Consider the following 24653-nt stretch of genomic DNA (forward strand, 5'->3'; position numbering starts at 1 on the left):
AAGCTTACCAACAGGGAAACATCCTAAATAAAAAGTCCCACCCCTCTGACTTGGATGGAGTCTAATATTCTTCATGGGTAATTTAAGGTTTACAAAACTTTGCTCATGAAAGCTTCCAACAATAAAATTCTAAAGCAATGAAGGATAGAAATGTTAATGTCTTCAAAGACAACCATAGAAAGTGTTTGAAAGAAGACTTTGATGGAAAGAAAACAGGTTATGTTCTACAGAGAAGAAAAGTACTTCTAATGGGAGAAGATAAACATCCAGTTTTACTCTGATAATCCATGTTTTGATGTGTATGGTGTCTGAGAAAGACTAACAACAAACAAACAAAATACAAACTCATAAAGAACATTTTGATGTTTGCCAGATGGGAAAGGTTTTGGCAAAACCAGTTGAAAAGGGGGAAGGGATTAAGATGTACAAATTGCCAGTTACAGAAAGAGTTGCAGGCTGTAAAGAACAGCATACGGAATATAGCCAATAATGTTGTAATCACTATGGGTGGCGTCAGATGGGTACTAGACTTATTGAAGTGATCACTTCCTACATTACATCAATGTCTAATCACTGTGTTGTACACCTAAAACTAATACAAAATTGTATGTCAACTGAAAAATTAAAAAAAAAAAACTCTCAGGAAGGAAAAGAGAAGAGAAAAAGCTGCAGAAACTCAGGGTGCCAGAGGATGGCTGAGTCAGTGAAATTAAGGCCTGAGGGCGCTTTCCACTCAGAGTGATTACCAAAGAGGTGATAAGGAAGCAATTATCACCTAGGGTCCCCAGTGGCTGAGGACAGTGTGAACCAAACCAGTCACCACCTGTGAGTGGCCCAGGCTGGCCTCAAGAAGGCAGAAAGACAAGTAATTAATGCATTAGCAAAATAAGAGTTCACAGTTGAGGGAAGCACCGAAGATGCTTGGAAGTACATTTGGTTCCTCTGATGGTCATACTTGAAGTCATTCTCTGTATGTAGAGATTAAAAGTCAATTTATACAAGGTAAAAAGTTCAGGGATTCAATTGTCTAGATACATTTGTCTATTAATATTCCCACAATAACATTTGAGAGCCTAGCAGGGAAGGTAAACATTTACCTCTTCCTGTCTTAACATTTTATTCAGGCGAGAAGTAAATCTAATCCCTGTGCCAAAGTTACCTAGTTAGCTATTGGTGATCAGCGGCAGTCAGTGAAGGTGATAAGGAGCAAGGAGGAGAAAAGGACACCTCACTTAGGATCCACCCCATGCTTGATGCACTGTAGAAGTGACAACACCACCATGTCACTTGAAATCTTTATTTATTTCATGCACTTGAAATTTCATTTGCCAGTGCAGTGTGTGAAATGGTAATAAGCCTACCCAGATTTGAAAATAAATCAAGGTATCAAGATGCAGTACTTGGCAACAGAGATTGACAGATTAAAGGGTCTGCAATCTAGACCTGGAGAGAAAAGTTAGGAGGAGTCCACAGAGATCCGCCAAGTCCTCTGTCTGTCACCACCCTTCTTCCCCCACCTCGAATATCATCCCTTCACCTGCACAATACACTGTCATTGTCCCCTGATGGGTTATTAACCAAAAAAGGCACATGAATACACTCCTGAAGATAAAACACTCTGTCACAGATCACCATTCCCATCTGAGAACATGCCGGATTTCACATCAGTCCTGCACACACATACGAGTATCCTTTCACGTTTAGATAAGAATCCCCAATTTTTCATTTCAGAGAAGCAATGGTCTATTGTTCACAAATGAATCTTAATTATCTTTAGTTTCGAGAAAACTATGAACATTTGTGACTGTTTAGATAGCACTGATTTTCATGACCAGGCAGTTACTCTAGTGATTTTCCAAATAAACATAGGGGTATAACTCCATATAACAAGCTCACTGAGCCATTCGAATAAAGAAAGAACCAGGGAAAGGCAGAAAGTCTGCCAGCCTGGCTAAGGATTTTCTACAATGAGAACTGCAGGGATAAAAATGTGATGCAACCAAAATTAAAATGACAGTAATTATGCTCTCTAGTTAAAATAATATATATTCATAATAGAAAATTTACAAAATACAAAGAATATTTTAAAAACCACATATAATCTTCCCATGCAAAGTATATGAGTGTCTATGAGACACAAGCTAATTTTGAAAAGTCCGATCTGCTGGTCAAGGCCCACTGACCTTCCACAATGAAAAAGGCCTCCACTTTTGCACACCCAAGAACACTGCAGGCCTGGCAGGTATAGAGGCCTTCGTCCTCCTTCCTCACCCTGCGGATGGTTAGGTTCCGGTTCCCATCTTTCAGTACAATGCCTAAGAGAAGAGGAAAATTATGATTTTCATTTATGATGTGGCCTGATGGCGTTTTTCAGGAAAAAATGTTAAACTACAAAATGTTGTCCTTTATCTTGGCCTATTATATCTAACTCCAAAGCAATCACTGTCTCATCACCCCTGGCTTCCATGAGAATTCGACGAGACCTGAATATTCTCATTCTAAGGCTGTGCAATGAAACAGAGTATGGACACTTAGATCGTTACTTTCTTCTATCTCAAACAAATCAAAAAGTAATGTGGACTTTAGACAACCAAAGGAAAATTCTGCAACCAAAGGGAGACAGACACATTCTATTCACCTGAGTCTTCCACAAGTGTCTCATTATCTTTAAACCAGGAAATCTGTGGAGAGGGATTCCCGGAGGCTGTGCACGCCACTTCGATGGTTTCCCCGATACTTGCTGTCTGATTCTCCAGGTTCACTGTCATCAGGGGTGCCATGCGCTCTATGCACACGGAGAGAAAATGCGACGTTTAGGTGTAACTTCAAAAATGGTTTGAGTGCCAGTAAATTATTAAACCATTTAAATTTAGTAAACAACACACTGTTGGTTGATGGAGCTGAAAACACACAGAGGAGCTGAAAACACACAGAGGATCATGTAAGTGCCATTGCTCACTGAGTAAAGTGAAGTGAAATCAATAGGCAGAAAGTTCAGACAGGTCGCTGCATCTCTTTAAACTTTCATATTAGTGATTCAAGCTGGTAATCACATGCCAAAATGAAGGTTATCACCTTTATGGATTTTTCCCCTAATTAGACATGGTGTCCCTCCCAAGAAAGTTCTAGCTGCTGACACCCCAGAGTTATGCCATGTTTCTCTTGGAAGGTGCAAAACTTCAGTGTAACAAACACTGAAGTCAATACACAAAGAATGCCCTGTATTTATTTGGTCCTTTCTACCAAACTCATTTATACTCCCTATGTTGCTCACTATCAGTCCTGTAATTGGTAGGAAGAGAGTATCAGCTTTATTTTACAACTAAATAGCTACAATTCAGGGGGTTAAACAATTTTCCCAAGTCTTCATAGTTGAGTGAATAGGAGAACTAATAGAATCTGGTGGGACCTAAAAGTCCAGACCCAGACCAATGCCATTTCCAGTAAAACACAAACAAAAACAATACCCTAAGGAAAGTCAAAGATTTAAAGAAAAGTAAGCCCATGGGTATTTGGTTACATGCATAGCAAAACTTAGATTTACTCTTTTCTTATAAGTCATCAAAGTGCTATGGGAATAGCTTGTCCAAACCAATTGAACATCAAAAGGAATCTTGCTGAAATAATCTATTGTAACATTTAGCAAAAGGAGATTACCTCAGCAGTGAATGACCTGGGGTTTAGCAAATGTTCCGGATGCTACTCAATTTCTAAGAATAATTTTTGGGAAACAACTTGGGGGTTTTTAGGAAAGCAAACCAGCTCTTTACGATCATACATTTCCTGGGCATGGCAAGGCCAGGGGCCTCCTTCGCATCTCTTTCTGAATTCTTCCAGCAGTTGAACACCAGACCAGCCACCAATGTGCACAGAAAATAGGACAGGTGGTGGTTTTAACAGGCCCAGGGATTTCACCTAAAAATGCCTCTTCTTTTGACACCTGAATCTTAACACTAGCAAAACACATCCTAATGTCGGTCCTAGATACCTCTTAAAATATGCCAAGGTCTCTGAAGATATTATTCCTCTAAAACTTTGCTATAGATTAGTTTACCTGAGAAGTTCCCCTTCCAAAAGACAAACAAACAGGACACACGCATCTTAGAAACTTGGGAGAAGCACTGAGCGTAGGAGAAAATTGAAGGAGAGGCCACAAAGAGAAACTCGCCAGATTTGCCTGCTTTCCTTAGAGACAGAGTCATGGCTACACAGACTCTGTGCAGGGCCCAGGGTTAGATGACGTACAGACAGTGACTTCACGGGGAATTCACGAAGCTATCTTCATGAATTTCATGATAATCCATGAAAATTATCATCTCAGGGTATCCTTTGCAGATACTAGTGAGTTATTCGACCATCAGGGCTGGAAAGAACCAAGCTATTCTGGGGGTGTCCAACCTTTTGGTGTCTCTGGGTCACACTGGAAGAAGAGTTGTCTTGGGCCACACATTAAGTACATTATGATGTGTTATCACAAAAATCTCATAATTTCAAGCACATTTATGATTTTGTGTTGGGTCACATTCACAGTCATGCTGGGCTACATGTGGCCCACTGGCCTCAGGTTGGACAACCCTGAATCACTTCACCATTATTAGCTTCTTTCTGCCTCTAGGACTTTCAATGAATAAGATAAGTGTGCCCCAGTAGACTTTATAAACTCCTAGAGGGCAGTAATCTTTACTCAGCCCCTGAAAACACGACATGCAAGACATTCCAAAGGCCTCCGGATGACCCAGAGTTGCCTCCCCACCTAGGATTGTGAGCTGCCTGACCACGCAATGCCTTTTCTTGGTCTTCCTGTCCTGAGCAAAGCACACATAGTCTCCTTGGTCCTGCAAGGATGCATTCTGGAACTCCATGATCAAAATGTCACTTGTGCTGTTAGAGAACATTGTGGCATTCATTTTCCAAAGAGCATCCAAGTTCTTGCAAACAGGTGTGGGCAGAGCCTGCGGGCCAAGTTTGTACCATGTGAGGTTCTCAAATGTAGCTCTGTCTGCACTGCACCACAAAGACACACTCTCCTGCTCAGTTGGCTGGGTGCCAGGTTGCAGAATGATTTCAGGACCCTCTGAAATGTAAAACCCATGGTTAGAAGATAGTCATTCAACTTGAGAAGCATACTATTGTCTTCCCGTCACCTTCAGGCTACTAGAAAGCACAAAAAGAAGCGAAGCTCTAGCAATCTCAGACAAAGTAATACAAGAAGACAACCCAAACGGACAGTTCAGGTTGCCAAAAGTATCATTTTACCAAAAATTATTATTTGGAAATGTAAATAAATTTTTATAAATGTTTATCAAATATCAGCTAAAGTTTATCCATAAAACTAAGATGAACAGACAAAATCACCAGCATTTGGAGGGCACTGCTCCTATGTCATTTCAATTGTCTCCAGAAAACCCAACCTTGTCAACAGGTCAGCAGCAAGCCTACCAATATTGACTGAACCCCAATAAACCAAGCACTGTGCTAAACTCTGATGAAAATATGATGCATGACTTATGATTTAAAAGCCTGTGTGAAACCATTATCTCTCCAGTGAAGTTGGATATACCTACTTCACATGATCCCCAGAGCTACGTAAGGGGTTTCAATTTATAAACAAAAGCATCAATTATCAGCCCAAGTCCTCTTCCTAAACACCATGGCACTCAAAGGAATATCAAGGGCCATGGAGTATCAGACAGCTTAGCACCCCTTTGGTGAGAGATCCAGCCCACCCCCTAGAGAGCAGCACTTACTGGTCACATGAAAGGAGATAACCCTCTCTCCTCTCCCAGCTTTGTTGGTTGCTTCACATTTGTACAAAGCTGACACATTTGCCGCCTGGATAACAAGGGTACTTACAGTCTGTGAAAAAAAAATCCCAAGCCATAAACAATGGATGCTGTGTTTATGCACATACACTCAGATTAAAATACAGCTGTCCCCACAACGGGGATGACCTGCCTACTGTATTCACCCAACTAAATTGACCACTTTCAAATTCATGCAAGTATAATTATGTCATTTTAGCTCAGATGTTACACAAAATGGGCTCTGGAAACCATGTGTTTTAATATAACATTATTTTCTCATTTTCATACTTATAAAATCAGAGTCACCTTACAACGAATGTATAGACTTAATGACATATGTGTTTTATCTTACTCTGTGCTAGTAATAAGTTAATGGTGCTTCTAAAAGTCAGTGGTGTTTTCAAACTAATATGCTAATATTTTATCATTGGTTTATTTGATTATTAGTCTCCAATACTCCTCACGTACTGCTATACCCTGCTTCCATGCCATCCTTCCTTACAAGAGACAGATTTTTATATTAAAGCATTTCAAACTCACTTTGTTTTTTCCTTCAATTAGGGCAAATTGATTTTTGTTGACTTCAATTTTATTTCCCCCCTGGAAGTCCTCCACACTTCTCCATTCCTTACAGGTATATGGGTTTGTCATCAAGATAGCCTGCCTATAAGAAAGAGATAAAAGATCACACAATGATTACCCATTTCTTTAATTCACATCTATAGTGAGGAACAGAGTCACATTTTTGTCATTATGTTCTCAGAAGACCAGGTGCCCACTGGGGGCATGTGAGAGGCAACGAATCGATGTTTCTCTCTCACATCGATGCTTTCCTTCCTCTCTTTCTCCCTCCCTTCCCCCTCTCTATAAGTAAGTAAAAATCAAAAGTTTTTAAAAAGAAGTAACTTCCAATGCATCCTACTCTGCTACAAGACTTGGTGCCAATTAAAAGTAGGTCTCAGCAATGAGGGAAGAAGGTGTCGGTAGATTCATTCAAGATACAGGAGGGAAGCAGCTTATTCTGGCAACAAACCTCCATTCATAAATTGGATCGACAAGACAATTCAAATTAATTTAGTTCAAAGGAAGGCAAGGAAACTAAAAAACTATTTGGCCTCTTAAAGTAATCTCCGTGGGACAGTTGGCCTCTGGGTAGGAAACCGTCAGCATTGGAGGAAGAATCTAGTAGTGGCCATCTCAAAAACAACAACAGGAAGTGAACTGCTTAGGGTGGTGTAGGTGGCTTGTTGTTGTTGGGATTTTTTTCCCTAAGGATGTCTGTACTTGTGTTAGAACCTGATAAGCTGGGCCGGAGCCTCTGAGGGCTGGCTACAGCTAGCTCTATTGCTCCCTTGAATCCAGCAGCACTTCCTTGAGATGAACCTTCTTATAGATAAGGAGAGATGAGGCATTGGCTGGTTAACTGGTTAAGGAGAAAGCCCAAAGACTGGTGATTAGCAAAGTGAGCCAAGAGCCTGAATTTGGAGAGGTGTACATTAGGGCTGACCTATGACAAGGACAGGTACCCTCACAGCAGGATGCTCCAAGGAAAGACATCTAAAACATAAGACAGAGAAGAATAGAAGGACATTAAGAGCACCCCCTGAGGGATAATTTCTTTTTTTATTAGAGACAGCCTACTCAGCTTAGAATGGAATCTTAGCAGAGCTTGGCCATAAGAAATGCAAGATGGCAAGAAAAAAGAGGGTGCAGCCCTACTCACATGGGGTTGTAGGTGCACTCTTCCTCCAGCTGCCAGTACCAGAGGATGGAACTTGGGGGAGGAACTGCGTACACCGTGCACGTCATTGTTTGGGTGGTGCCGTACTTGTAGGAGTCCACAGGGGAGATCAAAGATTTCTCACCAATCTGGGGTGGGACTGGAGATGGGAAAAACGACTTTTGAAATGTCAATTAACTTTGCGGAATGGAAAGTAGTAAAATTTGAGTAATCAACAGCCAATGGTGCCAGCTTTAGTAAACTGCTGACTTTTCCATAAAAGGTCTAATTAAAATAATCAATGCCAAGCAATCATGAGCTACTAAAGCCCACATTTTTCTAAGCAGGTAATTTTGCCCCCATTTGGTGTTTCAAAGAATACCTAGATTGAAAACAGGAGACCTGACTCTCAGTGATACTGCCACTGTTACCACCACCACCACTGCTAATGGCAGTAATAATCTAATAAACTGAGTGACTGAAAACCTCACCACGCTGTGCCTCAGTTTTTCTCATCGACATTACAGGGATACTTCTCCTTGTCCTTCCCATGTCACAAATCAGGGCAAAGGAAAAGGCAATGGTTGTGAATAATACAGTGAAAACATTCATTATGCAACAAGCATTGTTCTTAGTGCTTTACATTGATTAATTTGTTTAATCCACACAACCATTGTTATTGTTCTCCAATTTACATGAGAAAAATAGAACATAAAAAATATCAATGATACGTTCAAAGTCACTCTCACCTCTTCTCTCACTCTGCCTCCCTTTCCTTTTTCCCCTCCGTTCTTTTGTCCTTTTTTTCTTTCCTTTTTGGCTTTAAAGTCATTAATGTGAAACTATTTTCTCATCACTTTCAACTTAAAGCCTTAGATTATACTTTCAAAACCTTAATTCTTTTTTTTATGCTGATTTTATATAGCTGGGTAAATGCCAGGGCAAGTCAAAAATGTTCAGTGAATTCATGAATTAATGAGATAGGATTATTCACTGTTCATTTTTACATCTTTTTTTCCTGTTCATTTCCTTCTCCCCACCTAATTTAGCAGCTTCCCAACTTCACTTCTCAATCCCCAACTCCCAAGTGGCTTCTAAGGGACACTTCTGGAAATTGTTACTTTTAAATATTCTTTGAAGCTGATGTCCCAGCAAAGAAGTAAAGCCAACCTCAAGGGATACACAGGGAGGTGGCAGGACATATGGGGAAGCACCTTCATGTCACATGAGAATATCCTGAAGTTTGAACATGCATGCCAGCAGGGAGAACAAAGAATTACAATGGAGAATCATTTCCCAAACGTGTTTGGAACAAGATATTAATGAGTTTACTGGGGGAGGGATGCTTCGGTCAAATAAATGTGTTAAACCTGGAAGACTATGCGTCTCCCCTTGCAGAATGGCAACATGCATTTGCATAATGAAGGCCCTGAGAAGCCCTGCGATAAAGATGCCTGTTTTACATCAACTTAGCATTTGCCACACTTACTTGACCATAAAACTCATTTTTCCCCCACCTAGTGAATTTATTTATATCTTTCAGTTTGGAAAAATGAAGTTCAAATCATATTCTTAAAACGAAAAATTCGTATCTTCCTTTTACAGCCTCAGAGTCAGATCATAGACTCCTGTTTAAAAAAAATGGAAAAGCTTCCAACCGGCTAACAGTGTGGAGCTGCCTTGGCATCACCAATACGTCCACTGCACAGTCAAACTGGAAGCTTCCCACAAAATTCGAGAAGAGTCTTACACATTTGCAATGCCAGCGGCACGATTCCGTGAGACAGGCACAAAGGTGGTGCCGCTTGGGCTTGTCAGCTGTCCCCGCAGACATTCTCAGTTTTCAGCCAATGAGGGTACATTCGACTTTAACCTTGCCTTTGACCACCTAACGGCTCATCTGCATGGCCTGTTAAGCAAACATGACCAGAACACACTCTCCTACACCTCATTTCAACTGTGCTACTTTGGAGCATTTTTATACACAGGAGCCCCACTGCTGCTGTGACTGAAGCAGCAGGCAACAAAGGAAAGGCAGCCTGGCTGTTTAGGGAAACATGGTCATACTCTTTATAATAAATGTTGGACAGAGAAGGAAAACTTATCAGACTCACCATTCACAATCAGAGATACCACGTGGCTCTGCTTCTCCTTTGAGATGGGATTGGTCAGAACGACAGTGTAATTTCCTGTGTCCTTTTCACTCACTTCCATAACAGTCAGTGCATGTCCCACTTTAACCGTGTGATTGGACTCAATGGGTCTTCCATTTTTATACCTATGGGGGAAAAACCCAGGAATTATACAATCTAAAGGTCTACTTTCATGTAGAACAACGCTTTGCATTTATTTCTATGAGTTACCATTTTATTTCTGGAGCTGGGTAACCAAGGCACTTCACAGGGATTTTGACATGGTCTCCCACAGTGGCTTCCACCAAAGATTCCATGCCACTATCGAAAGCGACAAAAGGTTTCTCTGAAAGGAAATAAAAATAGTTATTCTCAAAAATGTCAACTTATTGTAAGTGTTCATTTGGGCTATTATTTCATTTCAAGTGAAGAGTCGAAGGCCTTGTGGGTCGAAGTTCAGAGATTCCTCGTACTGTTTGCTATCGGTCACATCCCAGCTTCTCCCACACCTCCAGGTTTGCATTCTCTCTCGCAAGTGTACGAGAGCTTACCAACTGCTGAAATCTCAATTTAAGCAGGTTTCCCTCTGTGAAGCTTTCTCTAAGCCCCTCTAGGACACTTGGGTACTCTTTCTCCTCTGCTTTCGTGACACTCTGTACATGCCCCACCATGCACCCCTGGACTCAGTCATCAGACCTCTTGTCTTCATCTACCTTTTCCCCAGCCTCAGGTTCGTACTCCTAAATTTACGTCTCCTGCCATGACTTCTCCGGGTACCAGGTTTATACATTACATATCTCCCTTGGGACGTTCAGTGGGCGTCTCCAAACAAACATACCCAATCCTGTTTCCTCCAGTCTTACTCCTTTCCCCGTCTTCCTTATCTCAGCAAGTGAGATCACCATTCACTCAAGATAAAAAACCCCAAGGTCATCCTCCATTCTTTTTCTCTCACACTCTACAGCCAACAAAGTAATAAGCAGACTCTCGTGGCTCTAAGTTCTAAAAATCAGATTACTTCTCACCACTGCTACCTCCACCACTTTTGTCCCACCCACCCACCATCTGTCATCCGGATTATTGCAATTAGCCTCCTAACTGGTCTCCCTACTTTTCCCTTACCTCCCTGAAGTATACCACATTAAAAAAAAAGTAATCCTATCAAAACATAATCCGGAACAGGTCTCTGTCTTGGCTTGAAACCCTCCCATGCATTCCCACATTATAAAACCCCAAATCCTTACCAAGGCTCATAAATTGGGTGCCACATAAACTATCATCTAAACTGAGACATGTATGTGAGTGAAAGAGAATAAGTTATTTGCTCAAAGCCCCACAGAAAGTAATCCAATCCAGGTTTTTCCAACTGCAAGGCCCATGCTTACTCCAGTAGGATCTTCTGCCTTGCAGTAAAATGAAAATTTAAAAACCATCTTAGATAATAACATTCTGCACAATATAGCAATAAGAGCAGCAACAGCAGCTACTGCAAGTACTATTTAGTGAGCATTAGTGATGTTGGCTCTTCTCATCATTAAAGTTGGAACTTAAACCCAAGCTATGCTCTTGACCTCTAGGTCATGTGATCTGCCTAGCAAGAGTTCAAAAATATCTTCTGAATGAACAAAACAGGAATCACTAGCTGATCTAAATTTATTTAAACCATCTCATTTTCCAAAGTACAGCATAATCCCCAAAGAGATCTTAGCTTACCATGGACCATGACAAACGTGCTGTTCTTCTTGGCCATCAGCCCACTGGAAGCCTTACAGGTATAGAGTCCTTGGTCACCCCGGGTTATACCATCTATAGTCAGGGTGCTCAAAAATTTCTTCACGTCACTCCCAGACTGAGTTTTTAGGTCCCGGTTTACAACCTTCACATGCTGATGCTGAAAAACAGTTTACTGAAATTCCAAAGTCTGCATAACATTACCCAGTAACGTCTAGATACCCAGAACATCAAGTCTTGGCCCTTGGTGAACAGTATTTAATGCTACTAGTAAAGGTTTCAGAACTTTTAACATAGGTAGACAACAAATGCATTTATTTCAGGAGAAATAAACAGCACCAAGTGAATTAGGGTTTTTGAAACCTGAGACAGAGGGAATGAGATGGGTATGAACTGCAGAAACCAGCAAATAGGACCGTTGTTTAAGGACAAGTGTGACTCATGTACTTCTTGAAGAGGAATTCCCTTAAAGGGAAAATACATCAAGGACTTTTCAGGACGGAGAGATAATGCAAACTGGGAAGATGCAATCGCCCGGAGAAAACTAATCTTCACACCCTGAGTGAAGCAGAGTGGGACAGTTCTGGGCTTGGCACCTTCTTTTCCATTAATGCTGTCTGTTCTGCAGTCCTCTTAAAATGTGTGTGTGTGTGTGTGTGTGTGAGTGAGTTAAGGCATTTACAATATATGTGGCTACAGCGATCCCTATCTCTCTCAAGCAGACTCTATTAGAAGTGATTATCAAAGTACTTAGAGATCTGGCTTTAAATTGTTAGTGTTACCTTCAAAGGATATTCCCAGTTGAAGTCAATCCCCACATTTAGTTCAGTCCTTGCTGTACAATTTAAAACAAGCTTCTCTCCAACAGACAGCTCGATTCTGTGAGGGGGGCTCAGAACTACATCATAAATCTTGGACCCTGGAGCAAGTAAGTTGAAAAAACAGAAAGTGAGAAGGAAAACAAATCTATGACTTGGCACAAGTTCTTCCAAAAATAACGCAGCTTTAAAATGTGTCACATCTTCTCCCCCCCGAGGGCTTCGCCAATACTTGGGAACTTCCGGAAAAATGGTCTATAGAGATTTACAAAGCAGATCTGTGGGTATCTCAAAGATGTTGTGGCCCTATGGATAGAAAAATAGTAAGATTTGCCCTGGCTGGTGTAGCTCAGTGGATTGAGTGGGGGACTGTGAACCAAAGGGTTGCAGGTTCGATTCCCAGTCAGGGCACATGCCTGGGCTGTAGGCAGTCCCAGCAGGGGATGCTCAATAGGCAACCACACACTGATATTTCTCTCCCTCTCTCCTTTCCTTCTCCTCTAAAGATAAATAAATAAAATCTTTTAAAAATTTTGAGTAGTCAATTGCCAATGGTGCCAGCTTTAGTAAACTGCTGACCTTTCCATAAAAGGTCTAATTAAAATAATCGATGCCAAGTAATGTTCTGAACATTAAATTTTCTATAAAATATGCCTCAGTTAATAGTACTTTTTCATCCTTGAACTTGGCAAGAGATAAGAAAACTTGGATTGTACATAGGTTTATTTGATTAAAAAAAAATAGGTATCAGCAGTTGCCCAACACCAACATCTTGAGTTAACATATTTTTTAAATCCCTTGTCCTTTATCCTACACCTTAATCTCCAGCATTTTAATATAGGAAACCAACTTTTTTGTGTGGTAATAACGAATTAGAAAGGAATCGTCCTCTTACCTACAACCACGACTATGTACATAATAGACTGGTAACTTTCATCATTAATTTTTGCTTCACAGAAGACCATGCCTGCATAGCTGATCATGTAGCTGGGAATGGTAAAGCCATTTTTGCTGTCCCAGAAAATTCTGTTCCCATCAGGAACAAACCTCTTTTCTGGATATCTCTGGGGAGAAGAAGAAACATCAGATAGTTAATTGAGTGCCATCTAAAAATGAAACCATGTAAAATGATCACTAAAAAATGACAGTTTTAAGAATACAAATTAGTTTTATTTATTGTCATTTTGACCCTACCTAAAATATCTTTCAATCTCATTCTTGATGTTATATTATAAACAAGCTACCCATCTTAATATTAGCTTAAAGTTATGAAAACGTATGAGATGATCGAAGATGTAACTTACTGCACAAAGTGATACGTTGAGGTTTGAGATGGACCCACGACATGGAATCACCACAGTTTTGTTTCTGTTCTCCACGATGTACACAACTCCGTGTTGGTTACTAACAGAAGCAATAAACGGAGATCTGTGATCTAAAAAAAATTTTAATTCCATTTAGCTAATGAGATTTACTAGAAAATTTAAGTCCATTTAGTTAATGATTCTCTTTCAGGTTCAAAAACTCTGACCTGAGAAGTGAATGACTGGCAAAGACATTTCACACTAGCCACACATCAACCTGCCAGTCAGGACATGGCTCCATGGACATCCTGCAGGACGGGTGTGTGTGTGTGTGTGTGTGTATGTGTGTGTGTGTGTGTGAGAAACATCTGAAAAAAACCTCTCAGAATGGGATTGACTCCTTTCACAAGGATCATCAATCACTACAGTATATTTTATAGGTTTCACATTTAAACAGATCAGTCATTATGATTTTTTCAAAATAAAGGAGCATACGTCTTCATTTTTATATATACATATACATTTTTATATACACTATGTTTTTCATATATAAATTTTTAAGTAAATCCGAGCTTAAATCTTTATACTTTACCTACGGAGCTTACTGATGTTAAATAAATGGAATACTACGCAGCAGAAAGAAAGAAGGAGCTACTACCCTTTTTGATTGCATGGGTGGAACTGGAGAGCATTATGCTAAATGAAGTAAGCCAGGCTGTGAAAGACCAATACCATATGATATCACCTATAAGTGGAACTTAATCAACAAAACAAACAAGCAAGCAAAATATAACCAGAGACATTAAAATAAAGAACAAACTGACAGTAACCAAAGGGGAGGAGAAAAGGAAATAAGGGGAAAAAGAAGGGAAAGGGTTGTCAAGGAACATGTATAAAGGACCCGTGGGGAAAGCCAAAGTTGGACAGGATTCAGAGTGGGAGGTAGGGGGAAGTGGTAGTGGAAAAATGGAGACAACTGTACTTGAATAACAATAAAATATGCATTAAAAAATTCATGTTTTCTTTCCTTAGGCAAATAATGTGAATGCCATGAAAATAAATTAATGGATCCCAAAAGACGTTTAAAATAAACGAGAAATAATTAATGATTTTTGAAATGTTCCATGTGGGTACTTTAAAGTGGTGAAAACTACATATGAGATTCTCTACAAAACACTGTTTATTAGTTATTGCATTTAGATTAATATTCAGAAATAATTAATATCTTCCATGACAACAACATGAAAAACCACCATGGCAAAGAGTGAGAAGAAAACAAAAGATTTTAATGCTGTACAAACACTGTTCAGACATTTTTGAACGTTCCTGGGACACTCATCCATCCCCCAGAGATGGAGTTGATGTGGTGCCAAGTCCTGCTTCAAACCTCAGAGGGTAATGCTTCAAGCTGCCATGCCCAACACACCTGGCTTAGCATTTTTAGCACTTTTCAAGATGGTTGGTCCAAGTGAAGGGAGAGTTAATTAAACCAAAGAGGACAAGGCCACTAATTCTCTGCAACAGCAGAAGGTTGATTTCCTTTCCAGCTGGAAAGCACAGAAAGGCAGCCAAACCAGCCCACCACATGCCACAGCCATTATTTCGTGAGGCCAGGACCCACTTCCTGGCTCCATCCATTGCTGGAAGGAGTGGGGTCAGAAAACTAGGGAAGTAAGGTGGGGACCAGAAGGGACATTAAAGGGCTGCCCATAGGGAATACTGAAGTGTTTTCTTTCCCATTGTTAAGCTTCATGACCAAAATCTTGAACAGCTCCCCTCTTAGAAAGGAAACAGAATTTGATGGCATACTAAAGATGGGCAGTGTACAAATAAACAGTGCTAGAGCTTGCTACTTCTTTGTAGTAGCTACCTTTTATCTGTATGCTAGGAAATGCTATAAATCTTACGGAGATAGGCTTTTGCTTGCTTTACAGAAGAAGCCTTTGGAAACTGAATTAACCCCTTGACATAAGACTAAAGCTATTTGGTAAATCAGTTCTATTTCAGTATCCCATGAAAAGGAAATAAACAAAAGAAACCCAAACAACCACCCATCCTCTCAAAATAAAATATTTACTGAAACGCATGAAATGAATTTTCACATGTCTCCAGGTTTCCTGACTCCAGGGAGAAGGAAATAAGGAGATATTATGGGAGAGGTTCATCATGTAGTCTATTTCCAGACAGGCCGAAAGCAGGAAATCCTTGCAGTCTTCTGAGAAAGCCTGGTCTCCCAAGACTGCCAGATCAAAAGGAGCCAGAGATTCTCGAAGAGCTGAGCCCTGTCTCTTTCAGATTCTGCAGAGGAGAGGAGGAAGGCACAGAAGTCCGTTTTGGATTGTGCCTACCCTGAGCAAAAATAACCCTCAAATATTTTGCAATCCAGGAATGACATACGCTATTTTGATGTGGTTTCCACGTTTCCATTGCACTGACTCTACTACATTCTCTAAATGTAAGTGGAAATATGCAAGTGTGTTTTCCAAAGCTGTCGGAATTCTTGTTGTGTAAAAGATGCTCGTGGAAAAAAGGCAAAGCCTTCTTCACCTACCTCAAATCCTCTATGATTTAAAGAGTTATGTACATGTACAAACAATATGTCTGAAAAGCTCATCCTCCCTGAAAAAAATATTTAGTACATCCAAGCAAAATATTACATACAACACTTACATTCCTCTAAATTATATGATAGATATCTTGTTAGTTAAGACGACAGGTTTTCATAGGAAAATTTGGGTAGTAGAAGAGTCTTGAAACACAGAAGCAAGAATGATTCACATTACAAATACTGAATGCATGTAACATTGTGTTTTGATCCTACATGGATGTTAAATTGGCCTCCATGGTGTGCCAATCCCAACTGTCAGCTCTGGAAAGATGGGGCATATCATCCAATATCTCAGACCACCCAAACCGAGGAAAGAAACACTGTTCTCCAAGGCCCTTTGATGCAGCATGTTCATTTGCACCAGATTATGGGATTGTTTATTACAAAGTCTAAAAGGGAAAAGAAAAGTTCCTATGTACAAAGAAGATCCAGAGTCTTTGGCTGTTTCCCTGTGCATTCTTGGGAAAACTTTTTACCACTGCAGATAACCTATCTCACCACAGAAACCTCTCCATAATTCACTCTGAACCTTTCTTTTTAAGTATTTCTAAGGGTTTTTTCTCAAACATCAGAAGCCTTTTTATAAATCCCCATAGCCAATTGTGAACACAGATTTCCCTTAGAAGCGAAGATCAGAACACAACTAATTGGGCAAGGACAAAAGACATGTAACAGAGCCCGAGCTCCAGAACAAATCAATAAGTCTTATTCTCAGAGGAAGCCTTGGTGGAGAAGAATTCTGTATGTTCCTGTTGGCCAAGAGCCTTTAGGATGAACCTTTTGTTGTACTCCAATTCTTCTTTGTGCCTATTGTGTTTCATAACTTGTAAATCAGTGTAGGAAATGAATTTCTTTTGACCACTTACCTTGAACGTAGACATAAACAACCGAGGCCACGTCCGTGTCCTGGTAGAAGCACTTGTAGGCTCCAGTGTCATTTCCAATCACTCTCGGGATTGTCAGTGCCTTACAGAAGAGGCTGTCACTGCAGTTGGTCACCTCCACTCTTTTCTCAAAGCTACTCTGATTGTTGGGCCAGACCCAGTCCACGGCCCTCTCTCCCCTGAAAAATTAATTCCAGGAAAGTATGACTGTAAAATGCCACACTATGAGGCTGTTTCTTAATAAGATACAATAACAACAACACAGAAGGTTCTGTTCTCAAACTTATACATATACTCAGTCACACAGACTTCTACCAACAATGACAGCTTACATCAACAAATGACAAAAAGCCGTAGACTCAGTTTCAGAAATCACTCAAAAGGATTCATAACTTTTTTTGTTAATTTACTCCCTCATTTATTAAACAAATACTTATTCAGTGTGTGCTGTGTGCCCAACATATTCAAGACTGGAGATAACAGCAGTGAGCAAATCACACAAAAATCAGTGCCTTTATGGAATCTCAGTCCAATTAGAGGAGATGAGCAATTAAAAAGTAAATAAACTGCAATAAAGCAGATATCTTAAAAAAGTAATCAATATGTATTCTTTAAATGGTAGTGATAACTACCATGGACAAAATACAGATAATGCAAAGAAAAGAGTGAAGAGTTTGGAAGGAGGGGACTCGATGAAGTGGGTCACATGAATGTTGGAAGGAACAGAATTCCAGGCACAGGGAACACAAACACAAAGGCCTTGGAGTGTGTACATAACTGGAGTATTAGGGAAATGGCAAGCAAGCCAGAGTGGCCAGATAAGAGCAAGCAAGCAGGATAGTAAGACTCGAGGTTAGGAAGGAAGGAAGGGGTTGCAACTGTCTAAGAGCCTCATGGGGCCTTGTAAGGAGCATACTAAGACATAGGTTACTTTCATCGCAGCATTTCTCCTCCAAGTCCCAGGGGAGACAGTCAATGCCAGGAAGTAAGTAGCATCACTGGCCCTTCTTTCAAAGAATCTGAAATTTTCATGAAGTTGCAACTACATCCATGGACTTTCATAGCTTGTTCAGAACATAAGTAATATTTATTCAGAGTTTTAAAAAGCAGTATGAAATCTTGAAGACTTTAAATATTCCTTATTGTGGAAGGTAAAAGGAAAATCTACTGAGAAATGTGTCTTGAAATAGCAAAGCTAGAGAAACAGCACCTGTTAGTGTGCTTTTTCCCCCAGGGGCTGGGTGTGACCTACTCTCACCCAGTGACCTACTCTCCCTAACGGACTAGGGTATCCTTTACCGTCTGCAATCTAAAATAGATCTGTGTCATTGTGTTGAACACTTGATATTCTACAATTGGAAACAATGGCAATAAGCTGCCCAAGGTTCTTCTTGGTGAATCTCCAGCACTCTTCTCAGGGAGCAACACTGCATCTACCCATCATTCTGCCGAACCAAACCGGTCCTGACGAGCTTCCGAATAATTACTACGTTAAACCCCAAGATCTTTGACTTTTCTTTCTGGGGTAAGAGGTGAAAGGCAACATTTGAAGGCCTCTTCTTCTTGTCATAAAGGCCTGTTTGCCTACTTAGCAAAAATCAATAATAGCATGGCTTCTTGCTAGCAAGTGAGAAGAGAGGCATTCCAGGATATTAAGCCACGTTATGAAGTCATCACCTGCACAGAGGAGGCACTCAGTAACATTAAAAGCTGAATATTAAATTGCTACCACAGTCAGAATTTTATCATGACATGAAGTTCTTAAAAATAGCTAAACACATGCCCAAGAGCCACTCTGATTTTTATAAAATATGGCCCAAAACTTCTTCGAGTCTATTGCTTAAGGTTATATACACTCAATTTCATTTATTCATTCAATATTTATTGAGTTTCTACTATATACTATATGCTGTACTGGTCATTGGGGTGTGTGTGTGTGTGTGTGTGTGTGTGTGTGTGTGTTGGTAGATGGCACTAGAAAAAAGATGTCAGCAAAATTGTGCAGAATTTTGCGAGAAGACCTTTCTCATTTTTTCATTATTACATCACTTCTTAGAAACCCAGCTACTTACAGACAATTAATGTAAATCAATTATACTGTATGGAAATTATTTTTCACTAACTAATGAGTTACTTAACACAGGAAATACATATCTAAAATCAATCCTTACCAGCAAGTAATTTGAAGAGTTGTATTAGCCACAATTGTCAGGATGTCTTTTTGTACGCTGAGCCTAGGTGGACCAAGAGAAACACTAGGCAAACCTAGAAACAAATTAAATAAATGAATATAATTGCCACTGAATCAGACCCAATAGGAAACACCTTCCACAAACAATGCACACTCCATAAATTTAAAAGACCTTTTCAGCAAATCATTGTATGAACCTGCGAATTTACTTTTCACCATTCCCAGTAAAAGTTCACAGGCTGTGTCATAACAGGAAGAATGGGCAGATGGTCATAAACCAACACAACAGTTCTGCAATTCATGGAGCTAGGGTGGAGTTCCTGTTTTCCTGCATTGCCAACTTCAAGGTCTTACAAAAGGATATGGGGCATTGAAACCAAATGAACCTTCATTTGATGATCTCACTCCGCTGGGAAAGGACCCACTGACATGTCTTATAAAACATAGGATACACACATTCGACTAAAGTGCTGATTAATGAATACTACTTAGAGAGATTTCTGCATAGTTCACATGTACCCTGGAGGGCATAGGAGTATCCACAAACTTGCCTCATTTTCCTTTATCAATTTTCTAGTGTACTTCCTCTGGTAACTGAACTGCCAAGGTTGAAAGACTATATTAAAACTAGGTGAGAGGAACTGAATAAAAAAACATTTTCCAATGTCATGCTTATTAATATACTTTCCCTCAGAGAATGGGACCAGAAAAAGTATAATGCTAATAAACTATAATTGAGGAGTCTCCACTTGATAATCAAACCTCTGAGTTCCTCCTGATACCAAGCTTGGAACAGAAGAAATCTGATTTTACCTAAAAATGTCGTGGGACAGATTTCTCACCGGGGGTTAGGTTACTCCACAGCAAGAAAACTGAGTTCTCTGTCAACTAAGTGCAACCAGCTACGACGCATTGAAAAAGCATCAGAGAAAGGAAAACTGTTCATGCTGTAATAGGCTTAACTGATACCCGGATCTTCAAAATACCAACTTAAAAAGAGATTAATGCTTGGTAAGCACCCAAGCTTAGTATGATTGTTAACTCATATCAGCTAAGTACAAATGACTCTCTAGGCCTAAACTGGCATTGACCTTGTTGGGCAAATAAGAGGGTATTAACAAATATGAGAGAGTATGAGTAAACAGAGAATGAGCAAATATTCAGTGCAAATACCCAATGCATTGAATCTATGGATCCCACTGTGAACAAGCTGCAGGCAAAACAAGCAACTGATCACCCGTGTTCTCACAGATTCACCCAGACATGCAAAATAGGCTGCTGACATAACTGCAGATTTGTTGATAAATAACATGGTAAAAATATGTAATAAAAAATCTTAAAAACCTATAAATTGACTTCTGTCAACAAATCTCAGAAACTAACTGGCACTGTTACTGACTTGTGTTTCAGGCAATGGCCCCTAGAATCTAGGATGTGTCAGAATATCCCTTGGCCTACAAATCTGCATTTTAACAAGCATTTCAGGTGACTCAATCATACATGGCCTATGGGCCACTCTTGGACAAACACTGGTCTTGGATGGTCATATTCATTTAACTAGCACAGCACTTGCCAATATGAAGGGAATAACTACCCCCAAAGGAGACAAACAATAAAGCAAAATGTTTAAAAGCAAAAGAAAAACCTCCCAATAAGGAAGTCCCACTTTGTCTCAGAAAAGGAAAATGAAAACAACTCATTTGGATAAACACGGATACAAAACTTGACCAAAAACCACTATGTTTTTCAACATGAGAAACATGTTGAAAACAGTAACTTAAAATAATTTGCATAATGATCCAAACGAGAAAGAATCCATTATTTGGGCACATTCATGTGAAAAATAAAAAATTAAAGTAAAGTCTAAGCCCTGCCCACCCCCCACGAAAATAAGAGATTCCTGAAGAGCCTCATAAATTTCTGCAACAGATTATCTCACACTCTAGATGTACTTTCCTATGTCAAAAATATGTTAAGGTATTTTTCATGGGAAGCCAAAACAACACCATACTATTCTAAAGCCACATCAACAACAAAAATATATACAATAAGGCTATCAATAATGGTAACTTTCAACTTGTATGTGTAGCCAATACTCATTTTTCTTTTTGCTCCATTAAGTTTCATTCATTTTCATTGGCAAGTTTGGGTTCTACTCTTTAGAAATTCCAAAGAAATAATTATAAGAAGTACATATGCTACTACTCAGTAAAAAGCCCCTTTATGTTCAAATCCCATAGCCAAAATTAATTAATTTGTGCACTGCTACCCTTCCAAAGACAGGAGGGAAAAACAACAGTGCCTCTGTCCCTAAAATTTGATGGCACCAATTATAGTCCAATCCAATTAAACAAGTCACACACTCCAAAGGGGCAACCTCATCATTTTACTCAGGACAACGCGATGAGTTCATTGCTGCTACTCGAGGAAACACCCCAGGCTTAAACACAACTCACTTCTTTGTGGGGTACAGAACCACATGTTCCAGACCTTCATTCTCTCCCCATAAAGGGGAAAGCGAGAGGGCTCGTCGGGAACAAATGAGTGTCCCTAGTGGAGCTGGCCCTGGTGAACCAAATAATTAAGAAAATTCAATGACTAGAGACAGATGATCTCGTTACTTTATACGTGTGTCGTTCTTAAAGACCTAATTCTTTTCTTGTGATATAAGGAATTTCCTGAATTACTTGACTCTTTCCCCCATTTTCTACACCCTCTCCCCTTTCTCACCCTCCAAAAAGTGCAAATCTGGGAATCAGCAAATTGCGGCTGCAGAAAACAGAGAGGGGGAGAGGGTGGGGGAGGGCAAAAATAAAAAGGAGGAAAGGGAAGGGAAAGGAAAGGAAGAAAGAGGGAGGGAGCGAGGAAAGATGGAAGGAAGGGGAGAAAAAGAGAAAGGAAGGAAGGAAAGAAAAAGAGAAAAGAAAAGAAAAGAAAAGAAAAGAAAAGAAAAGAGAATTTATTTCATCAAGAGCGTATGTGCTCCTGATCTTGAAGAAGCTAAATATTTGGCCACATGGAGAGTCATAGCGGGGCTAAATGTAGGTAGTGAGTCCGCTGGAGTAAGTTTTCTGACCTTGCGTTTATCGCAAGGACCAAAGCGCATTGAAAGATGGTTTTTACTAGGTGACTGTTACTTGGAGACACTTTGGGAAGCTGTCAAAGTCCCGGGCCCAAGCCCCAATTTCTTCTTCTCTCTGCGAGGTAAGTGACGCCCTGCACCAAAAAGGGAAAAAAATGTTTTCCTCCCCGTGGACTCCACCTCATAGAGTGGGTGTGTACGTGAGTTCGAGCCAAAAGGGAAACAGCCCCAGGTCTCCGCTCGCCTCCTACAGAGGCGGACCTAAGCGCACGGTGCGATCCCAGCGAACTGGCTGGGGTTCCCTGCCAGGCTTCCTTCCCTGCGCCCGGGCGAGGGTGGTGCGAGCAGCGGGACGACTTTCCGCGCAGGTTCCCGCCTGCTGGAGCACCTCCAGTCTGGCAGCCTGGGGCGCCTTTCCACACCCGCCTCCCCAGAGCCTGGAGGTCAGCGGGACGCGCTCCAGCAGAGGCTCCTGTCCGAGACCAGAGTCGTGTAAAAGGAACCGGGCTCAGGGGACCAATAACTTTCGAGGTAATCTCGGGCCAGTCGCTGAGCCTGTTTCCTCACTGGCAAATGAAAGAACACAAAGTGTCAGGTCACTTTCAACTCCCCGGCTCTCGGATTCCGAGGTAGATCCGGCCTCCAAGTTCTCTCCGAATCCCCATCTCTCCGCCCGCACCCGACCTCTCCGTCTTCTTTCTAGGGAGCGGGCTCCTTACCCACAGAGGCAACCCGGGTCTCCACGCAGAGCCACAGAGCGATGGCCAGCAGCGCCTTGCTCTCCATCCTGCACCTCGCGCGGGGCGCAGTGACCACGGTTCTTTCTCCCGGGGCCCGCCCTGCAAAGAAGGCGTGGAGGTGGAACGCGCGCCGCTGCGCAGGACTCCGGGGTGCGTAAAGCGAAGGTGTCTCGGCTCCGGCCGCGGCTGCAGGGACTTCGGAGGGTGCCGGTAGGCGAGGATATCCCGGCGGCAGGGCAGCCCGGGACTTGTTGTGGCGCGCGACTGATGCCCCGCGCGGGCAGAGGAAACAAAACCATACACTGCCTGCTGTCCCGGGGTCCCGGGACTCAGTGCTGGGTGAGAGCCAGGGCCGAAACTCTAGAGCCCGGGGGCGGGGCAATGAGGGTCAGGACGAGGGGCGGGGCAGGACCCGGTACCCGGCTAAGAGGCGGGGCTCCCCTCACCCTTTTGACCGCCCCGCCTCTTAGCCGGGTACCGCGCTGGATCGCGGGCTTCGAACACCCGTTACATCACCTTATCTGCCCCACTGGGCGCGGAACTGCTCCTGGCCCCAGGGTCACCCGAGGGAGAGAAAAACGTCTCGGGCACAGCAACCCTGTTTCTGGCAAAAGTAAAATATAGCCATTAACAGTTTCTAAGCGTCGGTTGCTGGACCACCGAAATATTGGAGAGCAATACTGGGGGCTCAACGAGGGACACCGAGCCCTCAGGACGCGAGCCAAAGTTTGGTACGTCTTAGGTGCAACTCGAGCCTCAAGTGACTAGGGGACAGGTTGAGGATTGGCAACAGGTTGAAGCAACTAGAGAAAAGCGGATACTATGGGGAAGGAAACCAGGATCTCAAACTCCGATAGTTCGGGTGTAGTTTAAAAACCTAAATCTAAATGTCTTTGGAACAATACGCGTTTGCCCAGTTCTCCAAAGTGCCCGCTATTTTCTTTTACCTGGCTGCTTCAACTGTTTTTAAATTACTTGTCTAGCCACCAAAGGCATTTAATTTTGAGCCCCCTCCCCCAACTCCGCTTGCTCCAAAAACCTACCTCGGGCCTCCTGAGATCTGGAGGTGCTCAGGACTCTGGCGTACCCGCAGCGGGCAAGAGGGTCCCCGGTCCCGCCAGCGTGGCTCTCATTGAGAAAGGGCTTTTGCCCATCGTGTTATTCCACAAGGAACCCCTAACGTTACTCTTCTTGGGCATTAGACCAGGCGCCTTTTCAGAGCACAGCGTCTAGCCAAGATACCCTTAGGCGAAGGGGACGGACGCCCAGCAGCCGGCTTCACTAGAGAAGCAATGAAGCGAAAACACCCAGACCCTGGGCACCCAGAACGCCCAGTACAAACCTCACAACTCTGTCTGCCTGTGTGGAGGAGAACTCGGAACCTTTTCTGACCACATTTGTTCCTTCTTTCCTCTCCATTTCTCCCCACGTGCGGGGAATGACATTAGATGTCCCCTAACTTAGGGGCGTCCTGGATCCCTGTCTCCTAGCTCTCAGGTGCTTTGAATGACAACTTAAAGGACCATCCTTTAGCGAGATGAAGAGGTAGAATTAGTGTTATTTCTACAGCTAGTCCAAACCTTTTCTGAAATACACAATCAATGAACACTGTTGCTTTTGTTCTGCTACTTAAAAAATA

The 24653-nt window shown here is 41.6% G+C and overlaps 1 protein-coding gene across 1 annotated transcript in view; it reads right to left on the reverse strand.

The window, feature by feature from the left end:
* KDR (kinase insert domain receptor) overlaps positions 1-23358 on the reverse strand; it is a 43609-nt gene extending 20251 nt beyond the window's left edge. The window contains exons 1-15 of the mRNA XM_037139450.2: positions 22994-23358; positions 19173-19266; positions 16984-17180; positions 13510-13640; positions 13101-13269; positions 12170-12306; positions 11370-11547; positions 9888-10002; positions 9639-9802; positions 7528-7684; positions 6345-6468; positions 5748-5856; positions 4754-5074; positions 2639-2785; positions 2184-2315 (exon numbers count right to left, since the gene is read on the reverse strand). Coding sequence (XP_036995345.2) covers positions 2184-2315; positions 2639-2785; positions 4754-5074; positions 5748-5856; positions 6345-6468; positions 7528-7684; positions 9639-9802; positions 9888-10002; positions 11370-11547; positions 12170-12306; positions 13101-13269; positions 13510-13640; positions 16984-17180; positions 19173-19266; positions 22994-23060 — 2242 coding nt within the window. The 5' untranslated portion in view covers positions 23061-23358. The remainder of the gene's footprint in view (positions 1-2183; positions 2316-2638; positions 2786-4753; positions 5075-5747; positions 5857-6344; positions 6469-7527; positions 7685-9638; positions 9803-9887; positions 10003-11369; positions 11548-12169; positions 12307-13100; positions 13270-13509; positions 13641-16983; positions 17181-19172; positions 19267-22993) is intronic.
* Positions 23359-24653: the final 1295 nt, after the last annotated feature.

Source organism: Artibeus jamaicensis, unplaced genomic scaffold (assembly GCF_021234435.1).
Source record: "Artibeus jamaicensis isolate MK-2021 breed Jamaican fruit bat unplaced genomic scaffold, CSHL_Jam_final contig_889, whole genome shotgun sequence".
Lineage (NCBI taxonomy): Eukaryota > Metazoa > Chordata > Mammalia > Chiroptera > Phyllostomidae > Artibeus > Artibeus jamaicensis.